This window comes from Lagopus muta, chromosome W (assembly GCF_023343835.1).
Source record: "Lagopus muta isolate bLagMut1 chromosome W, bLagMut1 primary, whole genome shotgun sequence".
Lineage (NCBI taxonomy): Eukaryota > Metazoa > Chordata > Aves > Galliformes > Phasianidae > Lagopus > Lagopus muta.
Window position 1 is genome coordinate 6,212,130 of NC_064471.1, and position 21,960 is coordinate 6,234,089.

The 21,960-nt window shown below is 46.2% G+C and overlaps 1 protein-coding gene across 1 annotated transcript; it reads left to right on the forward strand.

Moving 5' to 3' along the window:
* The first annotated feature begins 1,792 nt into the window (after positions 1-1,792).
* On the forward strand, positions 1,793-18,044 carry LOC125686419 (uncharacterized). Its single transcript, XM_048930387.1, has 2 exons — positions 1,793-3,918; positions 16,474-18,044. Exons 1-2 carry the CDS (start codon positions 1,798-1,800, stop codon positions 16,720-16,722), a joined length of 2,370 nt encoding a protein of 789 aa, XP_048786344.1. The 5' UTR covers positions 1,793-1,797; the 3' UTR covers positions 16,723-18,044.
* Positions 18,045-21,960: the final 3,916 nt, after the last annotated feature.

Consider the following 21,960-nt stretch of genomic DNA (forward strand, 5'->3'; position numbering starts at 1 on the left):
AACACGATGTTCAGACCAGTCTCCGGGTTTTCTTCTCGGTTTGTCAAACGTTTTTTGAATCCTGAATTAATAGTCATGTTGGTGTGCGTGTCATCAATTCTCCTGAATGTATTCCAATTCATTCGTAATAAGGGGAAGGAGTCTTCTCCAAAACTAGAGAATGATGACTGGCAGGGGATATGGAGAGGTTTAGGAAAGGTCTTAGAAGCATGGGGACCCGCAGTGTCATGGGATTTTACTCTTGAACACCTGTGGGATCCTGAGAAACTAAGCCAGTATTTGAGTCAGGGACTATGCGGCTTACATAAATCTAAGGAGGTACAACTTATTTGGGGTTTGGCTTGTGCTTACCGTGCCCTATATAATACCATTCGGGAGAGAGAGAGTTTCCGAGCTGAGGTTCAAGCCAAAGGGGAAAATCCCCAAGTCAAATCTAATCAATCACAGGAGACACCAGTAACAATACCGGTTGCTCCTGTGGAGGGCAAGAAATGGAAACGAGTGTCTTCGCGTCTTGATCGAAAAAGAGAAGAAGAGGAGGAGGAGGAGGAAGATCCAGGCGAGGGGCCCTCCTCAGAACCACCACCATCGCGAAAGGCAAAAGCGAAAACTAAGAGACATGCAGAAGAGAGTGATGAAGAGGAAGTCTCTATTACTACTCGCCGGCCTCTAAAGATGACTGAAATCCAAGGTTCAAGAAAGGAGTTCACACGGCGCCTGAATGAAAGTATTGTTTCCTGGTTGGTTCGCTGTTGGGACAGTGGGGCCCATAGCTTGTCTCTGGATGGTAATGAAGCTCGCCAACTAGGTGCCATTGCCAGAGATCCAGCTATTGATAGAGGAATTAGTCGGTGTTCGGATGAGGCTGCCTCCCTCTGGGAACGAGTGTTAATAGCCGTGAAGGAAAAGTATCCCTTCAAAAATGGCTTGAAGATTGCAATGAAAAAATGGGATACAGTTGAAAAGGGTATCCAGTATTTGAGGGAAATAGGCGTGGTGGAAATGTTGTATGACCCTGACTTTGTTCCTAACCACCCACAACAAAACCGCGACCCTGAAAGAGTGAGGACGACGCCTGAGATATGGCAGAAACTCGTGACAACAGCGCCGGACAAATATGCCGCTACACTAACGTCAGCATGTGACAGATACCAGGAACAACAGAGAACACCCTTAGTTTATGAATTAATTCTTACGCTCCAAAACTATCAGCAGTTGCTATCCCCCATTCATGCTGCTGTAGCCGCTATCTCAAAAGTGACCGATCAACTGAATGAAACGCGGGAGCAAATGTCTCAACTGATTAACCGTGACAAACCTGTAACAGTATCAGAGACGCTTGATGAAGATCAGGATAATCAAAAGAGTCTAATGAAGGAGATGAAGAAGATGATGAAATGTATGCAAGCCCACCTAGCTAAAGACGATGAACCTTCCTTCTCACGCGCACCATCAAAGATCTCAGCTGTTAGAAGCAAACGCTCTCCGGCTCAAGTAAGGAATAATACACCGCGAATTACCTTATGGTATTACCTACGTGACCATGGAGAAGACATGGGGAAGTGGCACGGTCAACCTACTCCTGTACTACGAGCCCGGGTGAAAGAATTACAAAGCAGATCAACCACCAGTGCAGTTGCTCCAGTTACCACAGGTAATGAATAGAGGGGCCCTGCCCTCAGTCAGGGGGGGGAAAGGGATAATAGAGTATATTGGACTGTGTGGATTCGATGGCCTGGCACATCAGAACCACTGAAATATAAGGCCCTGGTGGACACTGGTGCACAGTGCACTCTGATGCCCTCGAGTCACCAAGGGACAAAATCAATCCATATTTCTGGAGTGACCGGGGGCTCTCAAGAATTGACTGTGTTGGAGGCTGAGATAAGCCTCACTGGTAAGGACTGGCAAAAACATCCTATTGTGACGGGCCCAGGGGCTCCATGTATACTAGGGATTGATTATCTCAGAAGGGGGCATTTCAAGGATCCTAAGGGGTATCGGTGGGCCTTTGGAATAGCTGCTGTGGATGCAGACAACATTAAGCAGCTGTCTGTTTTGCCTGGCCTGTCAGAAGATCCATCTGTTGTGGGGCTGCTGCGAGTAAAAGAGCAACAGGTACCGATTGCTACAAAAACGGTGCACAGGCGGCAGTACCGCACCAACAGGGATTCTTTGCTCCCCATTCATAAGTTAATTCGTCAGCTAGAGAGCCAGGGAGTGATCAGCAAAACTCACTCGCCTTTTAACAGCCCCATATGGCCAGTGCGTAAAGCCAGTGGAGAATGGAGGCTGACGGTGGACTACCGTGGCCTGAATGAAGTCACACCCCCACTGAGTGCTGCTGTGCCGGACATGTTAGAACTCCAGTATGAACTGGAGTCAAAAGCGGCCAAATGGTATGCCACCATTGACATTGCTAATGCCTTCTTTTCCATCCCTTTGGCCAAAGAATGTAAGCCACAGTTCGCTTTCACATGGAGGGGCATTCAGTATACCTGGAACCGTTTGCCCCAGGGGTGGAAACACAGCCCGACCATTTGCCATGGGTTGATCCAAACTGTATTGGAACAAGGCAGCGCTCCTGAGCACCTGCAGTACATTGATGACATCATTGTGTGGGGCGATACAGCAGAAGATGTCTTTACAAAAGGAGAGCGAATGATCCAAATTCTTCTGAGTGCTGGTTTTGCTATTAAGCGAAGCAAAGTGAAAGGACCTGCCCAGGAAATTCAGTTCCTAGGTATAAAGTGGCAAGATGGCCGTCGTCACATCCCGACAGACGTGATCGACAAAATCACTGCCATGTCTCCCCCCACTAGCAAAAGAGAGACACAATCTTTTCTGGGTGCAGTGGGCTTTTGGAGAATGCACGTTCCAAACTACAGCCTCATTGTAAGCCCCCTTTATTATGTGACACGAATGAGAAATGAGTTTACATGGGGCCCTGAGCAGCAGCAGGCTTTTGAACAGATTAAACAGGAGATAGCCCGTGCCGTGGCCCTAGGGCCAGTACGGACGGGACAGGGTATAAAGAACATCCTCTATACCGCTGCTGGAGAGAACGGTCCCACTTGGAGTTTGTGGCAAAGAGCCTCAGGAGAGACACGAGGCCGACCCCTGGGATTCTGGAGTCGGGCGTACAGAGGGTCTGAAGAGCACTACACTCCAACTGAAAAGGAGATCTTAGCTGCATATGAGGGGGTTCGGGCTGCTTCCGAAGTAGTCGGTACTGAAACACAGCTCCTTCTGGCACCTCGACTGCCAGTGCTGAACTGGATGTTTAAAGGAAAGGTTCCCTCCACCCATCATGCTACTGATGCCACTTGGAGTAAGTGGATTGCGTTGATTACACAGCGAGCGCGGATGGGGAACCTCAGCCGTCCAGGAATCCTAGAAGTCATCATGGACTGGCCTGAAGGTAAAAAGTTTGGAACACCACCAGGAGAAGAAGTATCACGTGCTAAAGAAGCCCCACCATACAATGAACTACCAGAGAATGAAAAGAAATATGCCCTGTTCACAGATGGATCGTGTCGTATTGTGGGAAAGCATCGCAGATGGAAATCTGCTGTGTGGAGCCCCACACGGCGAGTTGCAGAGGCCACTGAAGGGAAAGGAGAATCGAGCCAATTTGCAGAGGTAAAGGCTGTCCAACTGGCCTTAGATGTCGCTGAGCGGGAGAGGTGGCCAATGCTCTATCTTTACACTGACTCGTGGATGGTAGCAAATGCCTTATGGGGGTGGTTACAGCAGTGGGAGCAAAATAACTGGCAAAGAAGGGGTAAACCTATTTGGGCTGCTGAACTGTGGAAAGACATTGCTGCCCGAACAAAGACTATGGTTGTAATGGTGCGCCATGTAGATGCTCATGTGCCCAAGAGTCGGGCTACTGAAGAACAGCAAAATAACCATCAGGTAGATCGAGCTGCCAGAATTGAGGTGGCTCAAATAGACCTGGACTGGCAGAACAAGGGTGAATTATTTCTAGCTCGATGGGCCCATGAGACCTCAGGTCATCAAGGGAGAGATGCAACATACAAATGGGCTAGAGACCGAGGGGTGGACTTAACTATGGATGCCATTGCACAGGTTATTCATAACTGTGAAACATGTGCCATCATCAAACAAGCCAAGAGGATGAAACCCCTCTGGGAGGAAGGGCGATGGCAAAAGTACAAATATGGGGAGGCATGGCAGGTTGATTATATCACCTTGCCACGATCTCGCAATGGTAAGCATTATGTGCTTACTATGGTGGAGGCAACCACTGGGTGGCTCGAAACATATGCAGTACCCCATGCTACCGCCCGAAACACCATACTGGGTCTCGAGAAACAAGTCCTGTGGCGACATGGCACCCCAGAAAGGATTGAGTCAGATAATGGGACTCATTTCAAAAATTCTCTTGTAAATACTTGGGCCAAAGATCATGGCATCGAGTGGATTTACCATATTCCCTATCATGCACCAGCCTCTGGTAAAATTGAACGATACAATGGATTGTTAAAAACGATGCTAAAAGCACTGGGTGGCGGAACATTTAAGCACTGGGAGAAGCATTTGGCAGAAGCCACCTGGCTAGTCAATACCAGAGGATCTATCAATCGTGATGGTCCTAACCAATCCAGTTCCCTACATACCGTAGAGGGAGATAAAGTCCCTGTTGTACATGTAAAGAACATGTTAGGAAAGGCAGTTTGGGTTCTTCCAGCTTCTGGAAAGGGCAAACCTCTCCGTGGTACAGTTTTTGCCCAGGGACCAGGATCCACTTGGTGGGTAATGCAGAAGAATGGGGATGTCCAGTGTGTACCACAAGGAAACTTGATGGCAGGGGAGTGCAGTTACTAATTCTATGTATATGTATATAGCCATGTGTGCATTTTAATCATTTTTTGTTTGTTTGTATATATGTATATATATTTTAAGCATGATGTAACGATGTAGAATAAGGGGTGGAATGTCATGGTTCTATGTTTTTTGTTTTTTGCTTTTGTTTTTGGGTTTCAGTATTCCACATCAAAACATCATGTAGTGTACGGGGCATTAAAGTGTCACTGCCCCAATTCCAAGTACCTATCCCTGTACATTACAGAAGTCACGGGATCTGACCCTTCCGGGTGGGGGGGGGCGCTCTCTTGCTGCCTTGCAGTGGGTGCTGGAGGGTGCTTTCCTAGCCGTTCCAAGCTTTTCAGGTTTGAATCGGTCCCGGGAACTCTCTCTCTCTCAGATGATGATGTCACGGGATCTGACCCTTCCGGAAATCTGTCACGGATTTGACCAGATCAATCTATGTCCGTGACAGGGGCGACAGGCCTCTGCCCTCCCCCCCCCCCCCCCCACCCCAGTCCCACAAAAATGGGAAGGAAGGAAGGGAGGAAAAGAACAGCGGCAACAATCTATGGAGGAAAACTTATTTTACTATAATATTGGAATACAAGATAACACAATAGATACAATTTAATTGCAATTGAGATTAATAAATCAGACAAGATGAGAGAGAGAGAGTTCCCGGGACCGAGTCAAACCTGAAAAGCTTGGAACGGCTAGGAAAGCACCCTCCAGCACCCACTGCTAGGCAGCAAGAGCGCGCCCCCCCCATCCGGAAGGGTCAGATCCCGTGACTTCTGTAATGTACAGGGATAGGTAGCTGGGATTGGGGCAGTGACACTTTAATGCCCCGTACACTACATGATGTTTTGATGTGGAATACTGAAACCCAAAATAAAACAAACAAACAAACAAAAAACGTAGAACCATGACAATGAGGAACAGAATTCCCAAAACAGCCTACTTGAGGGGCTAGCCAACTTGATTTCCTCCCAGTCAGTGTCATCCAACGTCTCAGCTATCAAAAGAAGACGTCCTCCTGCTCGAACAAGTGACAACAGTAAGACCACGTCACGTTTTGCCTTGTGGCATTACCTACGCGACCATGGAGAAGATATGAAGAAGTGGCATAAGCAACCTACTCCTGCACTTCAAGCAAGGGTAAAAGAGTTACAAGACAAATCAACCACCAAGGTGAACTTCTCCAGAAAGGTGATTGCTCCAGTTGCTGCAGACAACAGAGGTAACAAATAGAGGGGCCCTGCCCCCAGCCAGGGGGGGGAAAGGGATAATAGAGTTTATTGGACTGTGTGGATTAGATGGCCTGGTACATCAGAACCACAGAAATATAAGGCCCTGGTGGATACTGGTGCACAGTGCACTCTAATGCCCTCGAGTCACCAAGGGACAAAATCAATTTATATTCATGGGGTGACAGGAGGTTCCCAAGAACTGACTATGTTGGAGGCCGAAATCAGCCTCACTGGTAAAGACTGGCAAAAGCACCCTATTGTGTCTGGCCCAGGGGCTCCATGTATTCTTGGTGTTGCCGTTCGAGCCCGTTTCGAATTTCCCGGGAGACCGCAGCTTGGCCAATTACCGAGGCGACACCAATATGATGAGCAGCAAATGGCGTTTATTACCCGTATACACTACCTTATATAGCCTAATTACTTCGTCTACGCCCCCAAGGGCCCACATCACACATCAATCATTAGAGCAGGGAGGGAGCTTAACACATCAGACCCCGCGGGGGGGTCTCGCAGTTTCGCAGTTGCTGACAACATCTCCCCCTCTCCATGCTCAAGAAAGCATACTACAACTCGAGAGGACCCTAACCGCGTACACCCCGAAATCCCCGCATTGCGCCTATACATGCCATTGTCCTCTCGGGTAAGCCTTGCCCCGTTACAACCCGATTCGCAAAATATCCTATCCTAATAACCCTATAACTTATATAACACTATATAACTTATAACCCTATATAACCTTATAACTTATATGCTTATATACTTATAACCTTATAACTTAATGAGCTATATACTTATATAACCTTATAACCTTATATAACTTTATAACTTAACTTAACTTATATACTTATAACTTAATGACAATCTATTATCTTAACAATCCTAAAATCTTAATATCTTATATAAGTTCTACCTTAACGTTACAACCGTCTATCAGCCTTAAGATAAGTCTTACAAAAAACGATGCAGTGTATCCCTATTTAATGCTAAATCAAGCTGGGACACTTGCTTTAGCAAGCGCCATGTCTTTATATATAATATAACTATAAAAACCAAGCATAATAGTATCAGACCTAATATAACAACTACCGGATGTAGTACAGAGTTAAATATTCCTGTAGCTGTGGGAGACCAACCGAAAAGAACCTCCCACCAATGATGTTCTCCAGCTTTCATTACTCTTTCCAAGATGCGATGTATCTTTTTCACGTCATGATGAACAGTAATCAAGGTCTTTTGTCCGTTGTCTTTGATGCGTTCTAATAGTCGATGCAGATCGTCATGTTGTAGAAGCTCCTTTACCAAAGCGAGATTCATTCCAATCAGCGCTGGACGCAAATCTTTGATCAGGGTGTAATTGAACTGCAAAAGCTGATATGAAGTAACAGGAACTGTATAGTTAAAATCACATCCTAAAATATTGATAAAATTGCAAACACAAAGATTTGAGTGATTGGCAGTATCAACAATCATATCCCCTATTTGTATGGAGTCGCAATGAGTTCTGATGCAAGCACATCCTTTTCCAATATAGACAAGCATTGATTTGAACATCCTACCAGGCTGGACCTCAAAGTGGCAGATATTTTGTTCAGTGTCAAAACAGATATCTTGGGTCTCAAATGTATTACTTTCACAAATAAATCCTTGTTGTTCTCGCATGGCACATGAACTAACGTCCACAGTTTGCCATTTCTCATTCTTTTGAAGAGCCCATATCCGATGTTCAATTGGATACAGAGTAGTCTCACCATGATTTAATCCTAGAGCTACGATTGGATATATCGTGTATACTGAAGCATTACTTATCATCAAAACAAAAGCCACGGCATAATTGGTGACAGGATCATAAGTGAAGTTAACTAAATGCCACCATGATTGAAATTTTCTTTCAAACCTATTTGCATTGTCCCAAATTACTTTTCTAATTTCAGTGGGTATAGTGCCATCCTCACCTTCTCTCACGATTGTCGCTGCTATAAACTGCATCCACATCTGGGCCTGAATGCAACTGAGGGCTAAAGAAGTATTACCTTGGACTGCTGAAAGCGCATCCATAATCAGCAGATGATCTCTCCTATCTATCTTTTCCCATTGCGGTAACACATCTGATAAAAGCCATTGGCTTGTTCCTAAACCTGATAGAGACGACTGTAGAGGATGTTGCAATTCACGTATATTACTTGTAATGGCATTCAATTTACTCATGAGTATTTCAGTGTCTATACTGTTTAAGACTCCTAAACCTGTTCCCAGAATACCAGAAACATCTCTTTTTGCTCTTCTAGGTGTATCAAGTGCCTGTCGATGAAGCCATGCCGACCATCCGGCATATGACATGCTTAAAAATAATGCACAATCTGGTTTAATAGTTGACACATTAGTCTGCAATAATAGCATCACTCGTTTAAGGGACCATGTTGGATTAAAGATCACCTGACGCTGACCTGTGTTCTTTATGGCGTACGGCCCAATTTGATAAATTTGTGGGGAGATAACACTCTCCAGTCTCCTAGTGGGAGTTGTATATGGGACATCAGTTGTTTGTTGACTAAAGAGATCCACCTTGAATTTAAAAGATCGTCCTAAGGTGTCTTGTGTCCAAAGGCATGTTATCATTACAGGTTGGGTCAGGACGAAATTATACTGGCAATCTCCCTGTTCAATAACACAGGATTTACGATCCCTTACGCCTGATATAACATCTGTTTTCGAAATTTGAGTGGCCTTCTTATACTGAGATCCATTTACCATCCAACATTTTACTTCTATATTCTGCCCTGGTTTTCCCCAAATTCGTGGAGATCTGGTAGCATTATCCCATCCCCATTCACTTTTGTCATACGGTCTGTTTTCATGTAACACCACGGTCAGCAAAGTCAAATTATTTACCGGTCCCATCATTCCTGTATATTCCTTACGACCATACCGTAAATCACTGATAGTTATACCCTCTCCAGGAGAAATAGCTGTAAACAACAAAAACACACAGATAACAACACAGGAGAGATTGATCTCGTCGTTATCAGTGGCTCCTTGTCTGTTTCCTTTCCCGAGGCGGGCTTCGGTCGTGGCTTCGGTCGAGGGTTCGGTGTTTTTTCTTGACGAGTTCCAAACAGCAATGCCTAAAAACAAAGCACTCAGTTCTTGATTATTTCTCTGCTTTTCCATCATGTCCCACTTACATCAGGTTTAACTTTCCTGGATGGGACCCACAAAATTTTTCCAGAATTTTTATTTTTTACTGCAGCATATCCTCTTCCCCATACCAAAATAGACCAGCCCGATTCCCAAATACCACTATCTACCTTGATCTTAACCGGTGGCCCTTCCTCAATGATTCTTGGCTGCCAATGCTTTTGTATCGGGGTTCTTGTGTTTTCCCCACGCTCAAAATGATTCAATGCATATAATGCTCGTGCCAAAATCTCTCCTTGTTCTGATACCGGAATTCTGTATGTCCTCCGCCCTCCCCCAGGACACGAATTTTTTCTCTGAGGAGGCGGTTAGCCCTTTCAACAATAGCTTGACCTTGTGAGTTGCCTGAAATTCCTGTAGTATGTGTGATATTCCAACGGGCTAACCATTCTTTAGACGAACGTGAAGTAAAACAAGAGCCATTATCTGTTTTTATATGGCGTGGCATTCCCAAAATTGCTATGGCTGTGGCCCAATGATGTTGTGCCGCTGTAGAACTAGTACGGCTGTGCTGTGTAGCAATAATGACTGTAGAAGACGTATCAACTGTCACTGCGAGCCATTGTCTTGGTGCCATTCGCGGTTCCATCATAAAATCTGTCTGCCAAATATCCAATGGGGTGAGACCACGGGGATTAACCCCTGCCCCTAACGCCGGCGCAGAATTACAATATGGACACATCTGCACAATTTCCCTAGCAACTGTGATAGGGATAGAACACGTTCGAGCTAACGCTTTTGCCCCTATGTGTAATGTAGAATGAAGATCACGAGCCTCTTGCAGGGTATATACCTGCTTCCTAGCCATTTGATCAGCTATGTCATTTCCTTTTGTAAAAAATCCTGGAACATCAGAATGGCTACGGACGTGAAGAATAGCAACTGGCTCTGACCTAACCACTAAGGCATCTTCCAATAGGGCTGCAGTTACTGTATTGGGCTGTCCCTCTTTGCCCATACGCAGTAACATTTTAGCCACGAATGCAGAATCAGTAACGATGTTACAAGGTGTCTGAGGCCAAAGGCGCAACGCAACTGCCACAGCTCTGGCCTCAAGCATTTGAACACTTGCTGAACAATCTATTATCACCTTAGACTCCCATTTGCCATCCTGAGCTTGCCAGACAGCTACTCCTTGTTTAGTAGCTGAAGAAGCATCAGTAAAAATTGTTGGGCCGTCCACAGGGGTATCCAGTACTCTATACTGCAGTGATATCTGGAGAGGCCTTGCTAGATCAAAGATAGGCAGTGAGTCTGTGTAGCTAAGATTACCACTGAAATCATAGAGAACAAGGAAAACCTCCTCTGGCAAAGGCTGAACGTTCCGAAAGGTTCCTGGCAGGTATATAGTATCAAGGTCCTTTCCAAAGGCCCTTATTGCAGTAAGACGGGTTTTACGTAACAATAACGAGAGTTGTTCTAACCACGAGGTAAATGCTTTTGTCGGCTGAACAGAAAACAACCAGCACAATGGACGAGGACGAGAGCTAAGGGCATGCCCTATTACAGCTGCTGATCCCTCCTGGCATCTAGTCACTGCGCCTTCTAGTGGCTGGTCTGAATTCCACCTTGCAAGCGCATGGAAGGAACAGGCTACTAGTATTTCTTGCCAAGCAGACTCCATCTCTGGTGTCCACTGTCTCTCTTCCTGAGGATTAGATCCCTTTAACTGATCATAAAAGGGTTTCATAAGCCGTGGAGGTATGCCTAATGCATTTCGCACCCATTGCATAGCCCCCACAAGCTTCTGAACATCCCACAGAGTTGTAATATGGGGTTTAATTTTTAATCCTTCTGGGATCACCGTTTCAGATCCAAACCTGTATCCCAGGAACTCAATTCCTGGTTCTCTCTGAATTTTTTCTTGTGAAATAACAAATCCAGCAGTAATAAGCACATTAACTATCTGCTCCTCTAACACTTGCAGCTGGGAATCACTTGGTGCTGCAAGCAACAGGTCGTCCATATAATGAGCAAGCTGACAGTTCGATAGTGACTGTCTTACTGGTTCTATAATTTTGCCTACTACCAATTGACAAATTATTGGAGAGCAAGCCATTCCTTGTGGAAGAACCTTCCACTGAAATCTTTGAGCAGGTCCCTGATTGTTCAGGACCGGGACAGTGAATGCAAAAGCCTCTCTGTCCTGCTCTGCTAGCGGAATAGAAAAGAAGCAGTCCTTAAGGTCAATGACCATCAGGGGCCATCCTTCCGGTATAGCCGAAAGCAGAGGTCCCCCTTGCTGAACCGGACCAAAAGGGATAAGTTGCGCATTGACTGCTCGGAGATCATGTAACAGTCGGAAGGATCCCGATGCTTTTCGAATTACAAAAACAGGCGTATTCCAACTACTGAGTGACGGTTCTATATGTCCTGCATTAAGTTCTCGTGAAACAATCTGTACAAGCGCTGCTAATTTATCAACAGAAAGGGGCCACTGATCCACCCAAACGGGAGATACATCCCGTTTCCAACGCAACGGAATCGCATATTGCAGCGCTAAATGATGGACAGTGGCCCTTTTCATAAATTTGTCAGTTTTACTCCCATCTCAAAAAGAAAGTCCCTGCCAAGTATGGATCCTCCTATTGGTGCTAAAGTAGGAAGGATGATTACATTTTTTTCCATGGTACCATCATCATTGATGATCGCAAGCTCTACCACTCTGTCTGCCTTTCTGGTGGGCACATCGCCCCCTACACCCGCAATCGTTCTCCACATAAAAGTCGCGGGCCACTGCCGAGGCAAATCATCTTCTGAGATGACAGTAATATCTGCACCAGAATCAAGTAAGGCTACAAAAATTACCGCTTTGGGCACCGATGATGGAAGATCTGGATCCATATATGACATCCTAACCGTAACGATTGGTCGTTCTTCTAAATCCATAGTTAACGCCACTGCGGGCGTCGTGCTTTTGGCCCACCTAGGGATGACGGGAAGGAGTCCTGGGCCATTGGCTCCCTCCCTCTCCCGTTTCCCTGCAGTGGGATTCTAAATTTTTTACACTGACGTGAAACATGTCCGGCTCCGCCACATAATTGGCACCGTTTGTCTGATCCTTGCCCCATCTTCTTAGGGCACTGTGCTTTGAAATGGCCACGTTGCCCACACTTAAAACACGGGCCTTTATTCCTTCCTTCCCTGACCCGATTGGCGTCTATCATTTCCTGCATGGCGGCTGCTAATCCCTCATTAGTTAATGGTGCAACTTTCTGATGATCTAACACATATTTAATAAGCTCCCCTGGGGTAGTTAGGTTACCCGGTGCTGCTCTAATGATTTGCTGGATGTCTGGCAACGATTTCTGTTTAAGACATTCTATTATGACTGCGGATTGGACCTCCCTTGGGAGATCAGATCCCTCCACTGCACGAATTAGGCGATTCGCAAAATCAGAAAATGACTCAGAGTGGCTCTGCTTTATGTCTGCCCACGGATGCACAGGTTCCGCAACCTTAGCCACTTCTCGCAGGGCTTGGAGGGCTGCCGTTGTAACAGCTGCCAGCTCTCCTGGTCTGAGCATTGCTGCTTGGCCCTCCGGGGATCCCACCATTCCATCTGCCAGGCCTTGAAGACGTACAAGAGTAGTTCTCTCGCCTCTGCGCTGGCCATTGGCTGGATGGTGGGGGTCCCGGTTGGCAGCAGCCACCACAGCTTGAAGTAGTCTATCCCATTCATCATGCCATAGGGTGTATTGTACGGGCTCAAGAATAACATGCATAAGGTTCACCGCATCATATGGCAAAAGACTAGAAGCCATAAGAGCTTCCACTGCTGCCATAGTAACAGGGGAACGCAGGCCTTTGCTCTTAACTAATTCCGAAAGATGAGTAACCGCTTTGGAATCTAGAGGAACCCAAGCTGGACCCTCTGGTCTTACCACCACCGGCAGAGCGAGAGCGACATCTGCTGGATCTGCGGCTTGTATGTCCTCCCTCACTCGAGCCCAATCAGTGAGGGTAGGCGGGCCCCATGAAGCTGTCGATATGGGACCACGCCCCTCCTGGGCGGACTCCGGGGCCATCCCCGTCGGAACACTCCCCCCACAGCAAGGCCGGGGACAATCCACGCCCCTCGGGGGGTGGCCACCGTTGCAGGCAGAATCGGGCAGTGGGTGAGTCCCGCCCCCACTGTCGCATTCCACAGGTTGTATCCCAGCCCCTCCAGACATCTCTCCCTTCTCAAGGACCCTCTTATCAACTGTGTTAGAAGTTATACTACTTTCCTCCACCGACCCCCCTTCCCCGTTATCTTTATAGGGCTTAAGCGAAGGATATATGCTGCGAGCCGGGTACGGAGGTGGGTCCTCCCTTTTATGGTATGATTGCTCCTGCTTCACTTCGTTCTTTATCTCCAGGGTCGTTGTTTCTGGTGGGGCCGAAGGAGTCAGCGCCATCTTGCCCTCTGGCGAATCTGTAGGGGAGACAAGACCCCCCCCTGGCCCGAGCCCCAGCAGCTCCCTAGCACGGTCACCTGCAATCTTCTCCTCTTTTGCTTTCTTAAGAGCTGTTAAAATCAATCCCCATACCAAAAACTCTGCTGGTTTCTGAGTAATCATTGCCCTCTGTGAGAGCGCGGCAGTAAACAAATCCCAATTATTAGGATCATATAAATCAGAAGGGGATGATAGTAGTCCCTCCTTCTCCAGCAACAAAAGTGTCGCTGAAATCTCCTTCTTAGAAGGAATATTTTTCCCGCAATAATTATTGCATGCATGGAAAATCACCTTTATGACGGCTTCCATAACGCCTCTGGCCGAACATACACCTGGCCTCTTCTGGCGTTTCCCCCCTAGCGTCCTAGGGGAATCTTGGCTCCTTTTCCCCGAGCCTCCCGCCTGACGAGGAGTAATGCGCACTCCTCCCCGTCCCCGGGTTTCCACCACTCCGCGGATTTGAATTTACCGCTACCGCAGTGGAATCCTGCTTCTGGCAGGCAGCTGACTCACTCCCAGGAATCACGTCGATCAGGGTCACCACTTGTTGCCGTTCGAGCCCGTTTCGAATTTCCCGGGAGACCGCAGCTTGGCCAATTACCGAGGCGACACCAATATGATGAGCAGCAAATGGCGTTTATTACCCGTATACACTACCTTATATAGCCTAATTACTTTGTCTACGCCCCCAAGGGGGCACATCACACATCAATCATTAGAGCAGGGAGGGAGCTTAACACATCAGACCCCGCGGGGGGGTCTCGCAGTTTCGCAGTTGCTGACAACATCTTGGTATCGATTACCTCAGAAGGGGATATTTTAAGGATCCCAAAGGGTATCGATGGGCCTTTGGAATAGCTGCTGTAGACACAGAAGGTGTTAAGCAGTTGTCTGTTCTGCCTGGCCTATCAGAAGATCCGTCTGTTGTGGGGTTGCTACGAGTGGAAGAGCAACAGGTACCGATAGCTACAAAAACGGTGCACAGACGGCAGTATCGCACCAACAGGGATTCCTTGCTCCCCATTCAGAAGTTAATTCATCAATTAGAGAATCAGGGAGTGATCAGCAAAACTCACTCGCCCTTTAACAGCCCCATATGGCCAGTGCGTAAAGCCAGTGGAGAATGGAGGCTGACGGTGGACTACCGTGGCCTGAATGAAGTCACACCCTCATTGAGTGCTGCCGTGCCAGACATGTTAGAACTCCAATACGAACTGGAGTCAAAAGCAGCTAAGTGGTATGCCAGCACTGACATTGCTAACGCCTTTTTCTCCATTCCTTTGGCCAAAGAATGTAGGCCACAGTTCGCTTTCACATGGAGGGGCATTCAGTATACCTGGAACCGTTTGCCCCAGGGGTGGAAACATAGTCCAACTATTTGTCATGGGTTGATCCAAGCTGCACTGGAACAGGGAGGTGCCCCTGAGCACTTACAGTACATTGATGACATCATTGTGTGGGGCAACACAGCAAAGGAAGTTTTTGAGAAAGGAGAGCAAATAATCCAGATCCTTCTCCGTGCTGGTTTTGCTATTAAGCGAAGCAAAGTGAAAGGACCTGCCCAGGAAATTCAGTTCCTAGGCATAAAGTGGCAAGATGACCGTCGTCACATCCCGACAGATGTGATCGACAAAATCACTGCCATGTCTCCCCCCACTAATAAGAAAGACACACAATCGTTTCTGGGCGTAGTGGGTTTTTGGAGAATGCATGTTCCAAACTACAGCCTCATTGTAAGCCCACTTTATCAGGTGACACAGAAGAAGAATGATTTTGTGTGGGGTCCTGAGCAGCAGCAGGCTTTTGAGCAGATTAAACAAGAGATAGCCCGTGCTGTGGCCCTGGGGCCAGTACGGATGGAACAGGATGTGAAGAACATCCTCTACACTGCTGCTGGAGAGAAAGGCCCCACTTGGAGTTTGTGGCAAAGAGCCCCAGGAGAGACCCGAGGCCGACCCTTGGGATTCTGGAGTCGAGCCTACAGGGGGTCGGAGGAGGGCTACACTCCAACTGAAAAGGAGATCTTAGCTGCTTATGAGGGGGTTCGGGCTGCTTCCGAAGTAGTCGGTACCAAAACACAGCTCCTTCTGGCACCTCGACTGCCAGTGTTGAACTGGATGTTCAAGGGAAAGGTTCCTTCCACCCATCATGCTACTGATGCCACTTGGAGTAAGTGGGTTGCGTTGATTACACAACGAGCACGGATGGGGAACCTCAGCCGTCCAGGAATCCTAGAAGTCATCATGGACTGGCCTGAAGGTAAAAAGTTTGGAACACCACCAGCAGAAGTAGTATCACGTGCTAAAGAAGCCCCACCATACAATGAACTACCAGAGGATGAAAAGAAATATGCCCTATTCACAGATGGATCGTGTCGTATTGTGGGAAAGCATCGCAGATGGAAATCTGCTGTGTGGAGCCCCACACGACAAGTTGCAGAGGCCACCGAAGGGAAAGGAGAATCGAGCCAATTTGCAGAGGTAAAGGCTGTCCAACTGGCCTTAGATGTCGCTGAGCGGGAGAGGTGGCCAATGCTCTATCTTTACACTGATTCATGGATGGTAGCAAATGCCTTATGGGGGTGGTTACAGCAGTGGGAGCAAAATAATTGGCAAAGAAAGGGCAAGCCTATTTGGGCTGCTGACCTATGGAAAGATATTGCTACCCGAACAAAAAATATGGTTATAAAGGTGCGTCATGTAGATGCTCATGTGCCCAAGAGTAGAGCTACAGAAGACCAGCAAAACAACCATCAGGTAGACCGAGCTGCCAGAATTGAGGTGGCTCAAATAGACCTGGACTGGCAGAACAAGGGTGAGTTATTTTTAGCTCGGTGGGCCCATGAGACCTCAGGTCATCAAGGGAGAGACGCAACATACAAATGGGCCAGAGACCGAGGGGTGGACTTAGCTATGGATGCCATTGTACAAATCATTCATGACTGTGATACATGCGCCACAATTAAACAAGCTAAGAGGATGAAACCTCTCTGGGAGGAAGGGTGATGGCAAAAGTACAAATATGGGGAGGCATGGCAGGTTGATTATATCACCTTGCCATGATCTCGCAATGGTAAGCATTATGTGCTCACCATGGTGGAGGCAACAACCGGGTGGCTTGAAACATATGCAGTGCCCCATGCTACCGCCCGAAACACCATATTAGGTCTGGAGAGGCAAATCCTGTGGCGACATGGCACCCCAGAAAGGATTGAGTCAGATAATGGGACTCATTTTAAAAATTCACTTGTGGATACTTGGGCCAGAGAACATGGCATCGAGTGGATTTATCATATCCCCTGTCATGCACCAGCCTCTGGTAAGATCGAACGCTACAACGGGTTGTTAAAAACGATGTTGAAAGCAATGGGTGGCGGAACATTTAAACACTGGGAGAAGCATTTGGCAGAAGCCACCTGGCTGGTTAACACCAGAGGATCAATCAGTCGAGATGGTCCTACCCAATCCAGCTCCCTACATATTGTAGAGGGAGATAAGGTCCCTGTAGTACATGTAAAGAACATGTTAGGAAAAGCAGTTTGGGTTTTTCCTGCTTCTGGGAAGGGCAAACCTCTTCGCGGAACTGTCTTTGCCCAGGGACCTGGGTCCACCTGGTGGGTGATGCAGAAAAACGGGGATGTTCAGTGTGTACCACAAGGGAATTTGATGTTGGGGGAGTGCAGTCTGTAATCCCATGTGTTAAGCATGATGTAGTGATGTAGAATAAGGGGTGGAATGTCATGGTTTTATGATTTTTGGTCATCAGTATTCCACACCATAACATCATGTAATGCACTGGGGGTGGGGTTTGATATCTGCTGAATGTTCGTCCGTCGGAGAAGAACTACATTTCCCCAGGAGACTTTGCGGTCAGCAAGGGGATATAACTCCAAGCAAGGTCACCTGATCCTTCTTCTTCGCCTGCTCTTCGCTGTCTGCGCTTCGCTATCTGCGCTTCGCCGCCTGCGCTTCGCCATCTGCACTTCGCCGTCTGTACTTCAGTCTCTCAACTGGACTGCACTTCTCACCCCAGCATTGTGGTGAGGTCTATACAATTCAAACAGACTCTCTCTCTCTCTCTCTCTCATTGTATTTTACTAATACTATATTTAGTAAAATCATTTGTTCCACCTCAGATCAGTGCTGTTGTTTTCAAGTATTTTGGGGTCCCCTGCTTCCCCTTTCCCAGAGGCGCGGATCCGCAGATCCCTCCGCCCTGCTGGTCACGGAACTGGGCCGGACCAGCCCATAAACCGTTGACAAGGGTGGAATGTTACACATACCACTACTCCAAAAACAAAGGCAAACATGTACCCTCCTTATTTTTGCCTTAGAACATGAGAATTTATGACTGTTCATGATAAATCCTTCCTGCTTCCCTACACCCACCCCTTTCCCATAACACTGTAGAGAGCTCTCCAGAATTCCATGTGCTTTCTTTCCTCCCACTTACCCACCTCTACATCATGAGTTGGGATTTGTTGTCTCATGTGAGGTGATCTAAAAATCGTGTTCTTCTGTGCATGTGACGCTCCTTATTTCAGGGCTTCGCATTGCTTGCTAGGCATCAAAAGGTTATCTCTTTTCCTATTTGCTTACTCTTAATATTAGCTCCGTGAGTCAACTTCCTGTGTCTAAACTAGGACCTTCTTGAAGAATATAGATGAAAATATCATTTCTCATATGGAAAGTAGTTGCAACATTAAATTCATTCAGCTGAATGCAGATGGTATGGAAGAGGCATGACTGGGACTCTAAGGCATGAATTTGAGTTGGCAAGTTTATAATTCCTCCAGATGCTCTCTCCCTTCTCCAGGAGGTGCTGTGATATTTGAAGTAGGACTCTTGCTTTAAAAGCAGCATGGAGTGAAGTGGAAAAAAAAAATAAAAAAAATAGTGCTGTGTAGTAGGAGGAGTAATCTAGTAGTTCTTTCATTTGATTTTTTTTCCCTGAATAAAGAATATTGAAGAACTGAATTCATCTTGTTATGTTGATCTGCCTGAAAAGAAATGTAAATGGGATCCAGATGTGTTTTCTCCTCTAATAGTTTCATTCACTATGCTTTAGATATGGGAAAACGAAATGTATTCCATAATAGACTGGAGGAGAATAGACCAAAATTATAATTTTATAGTATTCCCTAGGAATTCATAGAAGCCTAACGAATTAACTGGGAAACTCTGATGCCTAATGAACTCTCCACGGGGAAATATTTAATTTTGTACTGGCTGCCATAAGGCAACTGCATGGTGGGTTATTTAATCATCACTTGTAGAAATAAAACAGCAGTAGAAAATGGACTCGTCCCCACATTATAGAGATAGTTTGTATAACTTCAACTGAGCCTCTCCTTCAGCATTCGCTGGAGACGTTCTAAGGTCTAGTGCTGCACTGGCACAAAACTTGGATAACACCATTATGCACTCTCTTAACAACACTACAACATATCTTCTGTCTGACAAAGGAAAAGAGAATTTAGAGGTGAAGCATCTAAAGATGCAGCCTTGCCATCTCATGAAGTTTGACTGTTGCTCTCAAATTACTTTTGTATATTATAGTGAGGCAACTAATTACACTAAAAGAACACAGTGAAATTGTTTTTTGTTTTGGTTTATGTACTCGTAAATATAATTTGCTGTCAAAATAAAACAAAGTTATGGCCTGTCTTGCAGTTGTAGTGAAATATTGAAGTGTACTGTGCACTTCATTTCTTATATGCAAACCGTGTTAATCTTTATTTCTGTTCAGAATGCGATTCTTACTCTTTTTGGCTTCCAATTATTCTCTTGCACTTTTTTTCAGATGTACTGAACTGTTCAGGAGAGTAAACACATAAGATTGCCGTGTTAGAGCAGAGACCTTCTGTCCTAACATTTGACATCAACCTTCTTCTATTTTAGGCACTGTTTATACTTTAGCACATGCATAATGTTCCCTAATAGCAGCCTCTAGCCCCCTTTAAAGCAAATTTTGTGAGTAGATAAGTGGCCAAAGGTTCTGACTTAGAAGACAGAAGCCCAGCAACATTGCAGAGCTTATGCACGAGAGCCTAGAGAAGTGCAGTTTCATTGTGGAAATCACGTAAGCAAATGGTTAATACTCCAGAATGTCTCTTTCACTTACAGCAATGTTCTTGTAACTGTCAGCCCACTGCAGAGCCTGGGATCAGGTCACCCTTTGTGCTCCCCTCCCAAGGCAGGGCAGGGGCAGTCTCTCTGTTCTGTGGGCAGAAAATTACCCTGTCAGAAATGCAAATGTCTTCAGGACACCATATGGTGGAACAAAATGTAAAATGGAGCCTATGATCCTTATTACTTCTCCCAGGCATCATCAGCCAAAATGCTGTTTTCAGCTTCCAGTATTTCTCTTCATCGCAGCACTATTTTTACATGCTCAGTTGGTTTGTATTGTGGAGCTTTGTTTCATTAGTATGAAACTAGAAACTAGATTTAAAATCCTATATTTACTAGACCTAAGCTCTGTCTGTAGAAAATGAAGGCTTGATTTTTATTTTTATTCATTTTTATTCTTCTTCTACTCTGTCTACTCTTGTACAAGTACAAAGAAAAAAAGTCTGAGGAATTCCTTCACTGTTGCAGTAGGAAGAAAAAAATGCTGCGATGTTAAAATATTCTGAAAAATAGGATTCTTACTTTTCAGGTAGTCTGTCTATTAAAAGGTCTAGTAGCAAATGATGTACAACACTGAGCTACGCTCTCGTTTGAAGCACTCTTCCATTACACTGGATTTTTGGTAATGTGTTTATTCGCACTATCCTCATTATAGAAATAATCTACAAAATAGATCTGTGCTCTTTTAAATCCCTGCAGAAGTCAGTCATCTCTCCAAACATATGGTCTGTTTACCTTCCCAAAAGCTAAATGTCTTCATAATACTGAAACCCAAAGACCCCTCTCTGTTCCAGTGCAACAGACGTGGAAATTCATCAAGTTTTTTCTGTATGTTTTCATCCCCAACTGGTATTTGAGAGCAGAAGGCCAGAGCACTAACCAGGATACATTAGGCTGTCGAGCCACCATGCTACGGTGGTTCTGACATTATTTTTTAATGAGAGAAAAAATAACTGACCTTGTTGGGACTTGCACCCAGACACCCCTGGCTACTGTCCAGCCTGAAGAGCACTTTAGTAGTGAGTGTGGTGTGCTCAGGACTAGTGAACAAAACAGATTTCAGTTCGCCACTTTGCACAGTCATCAGTAAGTACTTCTTCACTAGAGGTTTCTGTTTTCACCGTCTACTGTTCTGTCCTTGGCTGACACATGCAGCACCTAGGGTAGGAGTATTGATGCTGAAATACTTTAAAAATGTCTTTTTCCTTCTTCCAAAAACTTGTTTTATAAATGTTATTTATCACAGAACTGTGCGTTGCTGTCAGCATACTTCCTGATGTTGCCGATGCAGTGCTAGCAATCTTGCCCAACATGAAAGAAGAGGGTAATATGTCATAGTTCTGCTCAGCAAATCTCCCATTGTCATTGTCGGGTGAACCTGATGAGGTTTAACACGGCAAAGTGCAGAGTTTTGCACTTGGGCTGGAGGAATCCTAGGCATCCATACAGACTGGAAGGAGCGGTCCTTGAGAGCAGCCCTGCAGAGAAGGACCTGGGGGTCTTGATAGATGAAAAACTTAACACGAGCCAGTAGTGTGCTCTTGCTGCTTGGAAGGCAAGTGGGGTCCTGGGCTCCATCAAAAAAGGGGTGGCCAGCAGGGACAGGGAGGTGATCATCCCCCTCTACTCTGCTGTTGTGAGGCCCCATCTGGAATACTGTGTCCAGGTCTGGAGCCCCTACTACAAAAAAGACAAGGAGCTGTTGGAGAGGGTCCAGAGAAGGGCCGCAAAGATGATCAGGAGACTGGAGCACCTCCCCTATGAAGGCAGGCTGAGGGAGCTGGGTTTGTTCAACCTGGAGAAAAGAAGGCTGCAGAGTGACCTCATTGCAGCCTTTCAGTACCTAAAGGGAGCCTACAAACAGGAAGGGAATGAACTCTTTGAAAGGGTAGATAACTGCAGGACAAGGGGAAATGGTTTTAAGTTGAGGGAGGGAAGATTTAGGTTGGATGTCAGGGGGAGATTCTTTAGTATGAGAGTGGTGAGGTGCTGTAACAGGCTGCCCAGAGAGGCTGTGGATGCCCCGTCCCCAGAGGTGTTCAAGGCCAGATTGGATGGGGCCCTGGGCAGCCTGGTCTGGTATTAAATGGGGAGGTTGGTGACCCTGCCTGC

What these genes read in the sequence shown, in the direction of transcription:
- LOC125686419 (XM_048930387.1), top strand. Translation starts at nt 1,798, where the DNA reads ATGCCCTCGAGTCACCAAGGGACAAAATCAATCCATATTTCTGGAGTG. An exon ending in AACAGCAAAATAACCATCAG is followed by an intron (nt 3,919 to 16,473) that starts GTAGATCGAGCT and finishes AACAACCATCAG; the next exon opens with GTAGACCGAGCTGCCAGAAT.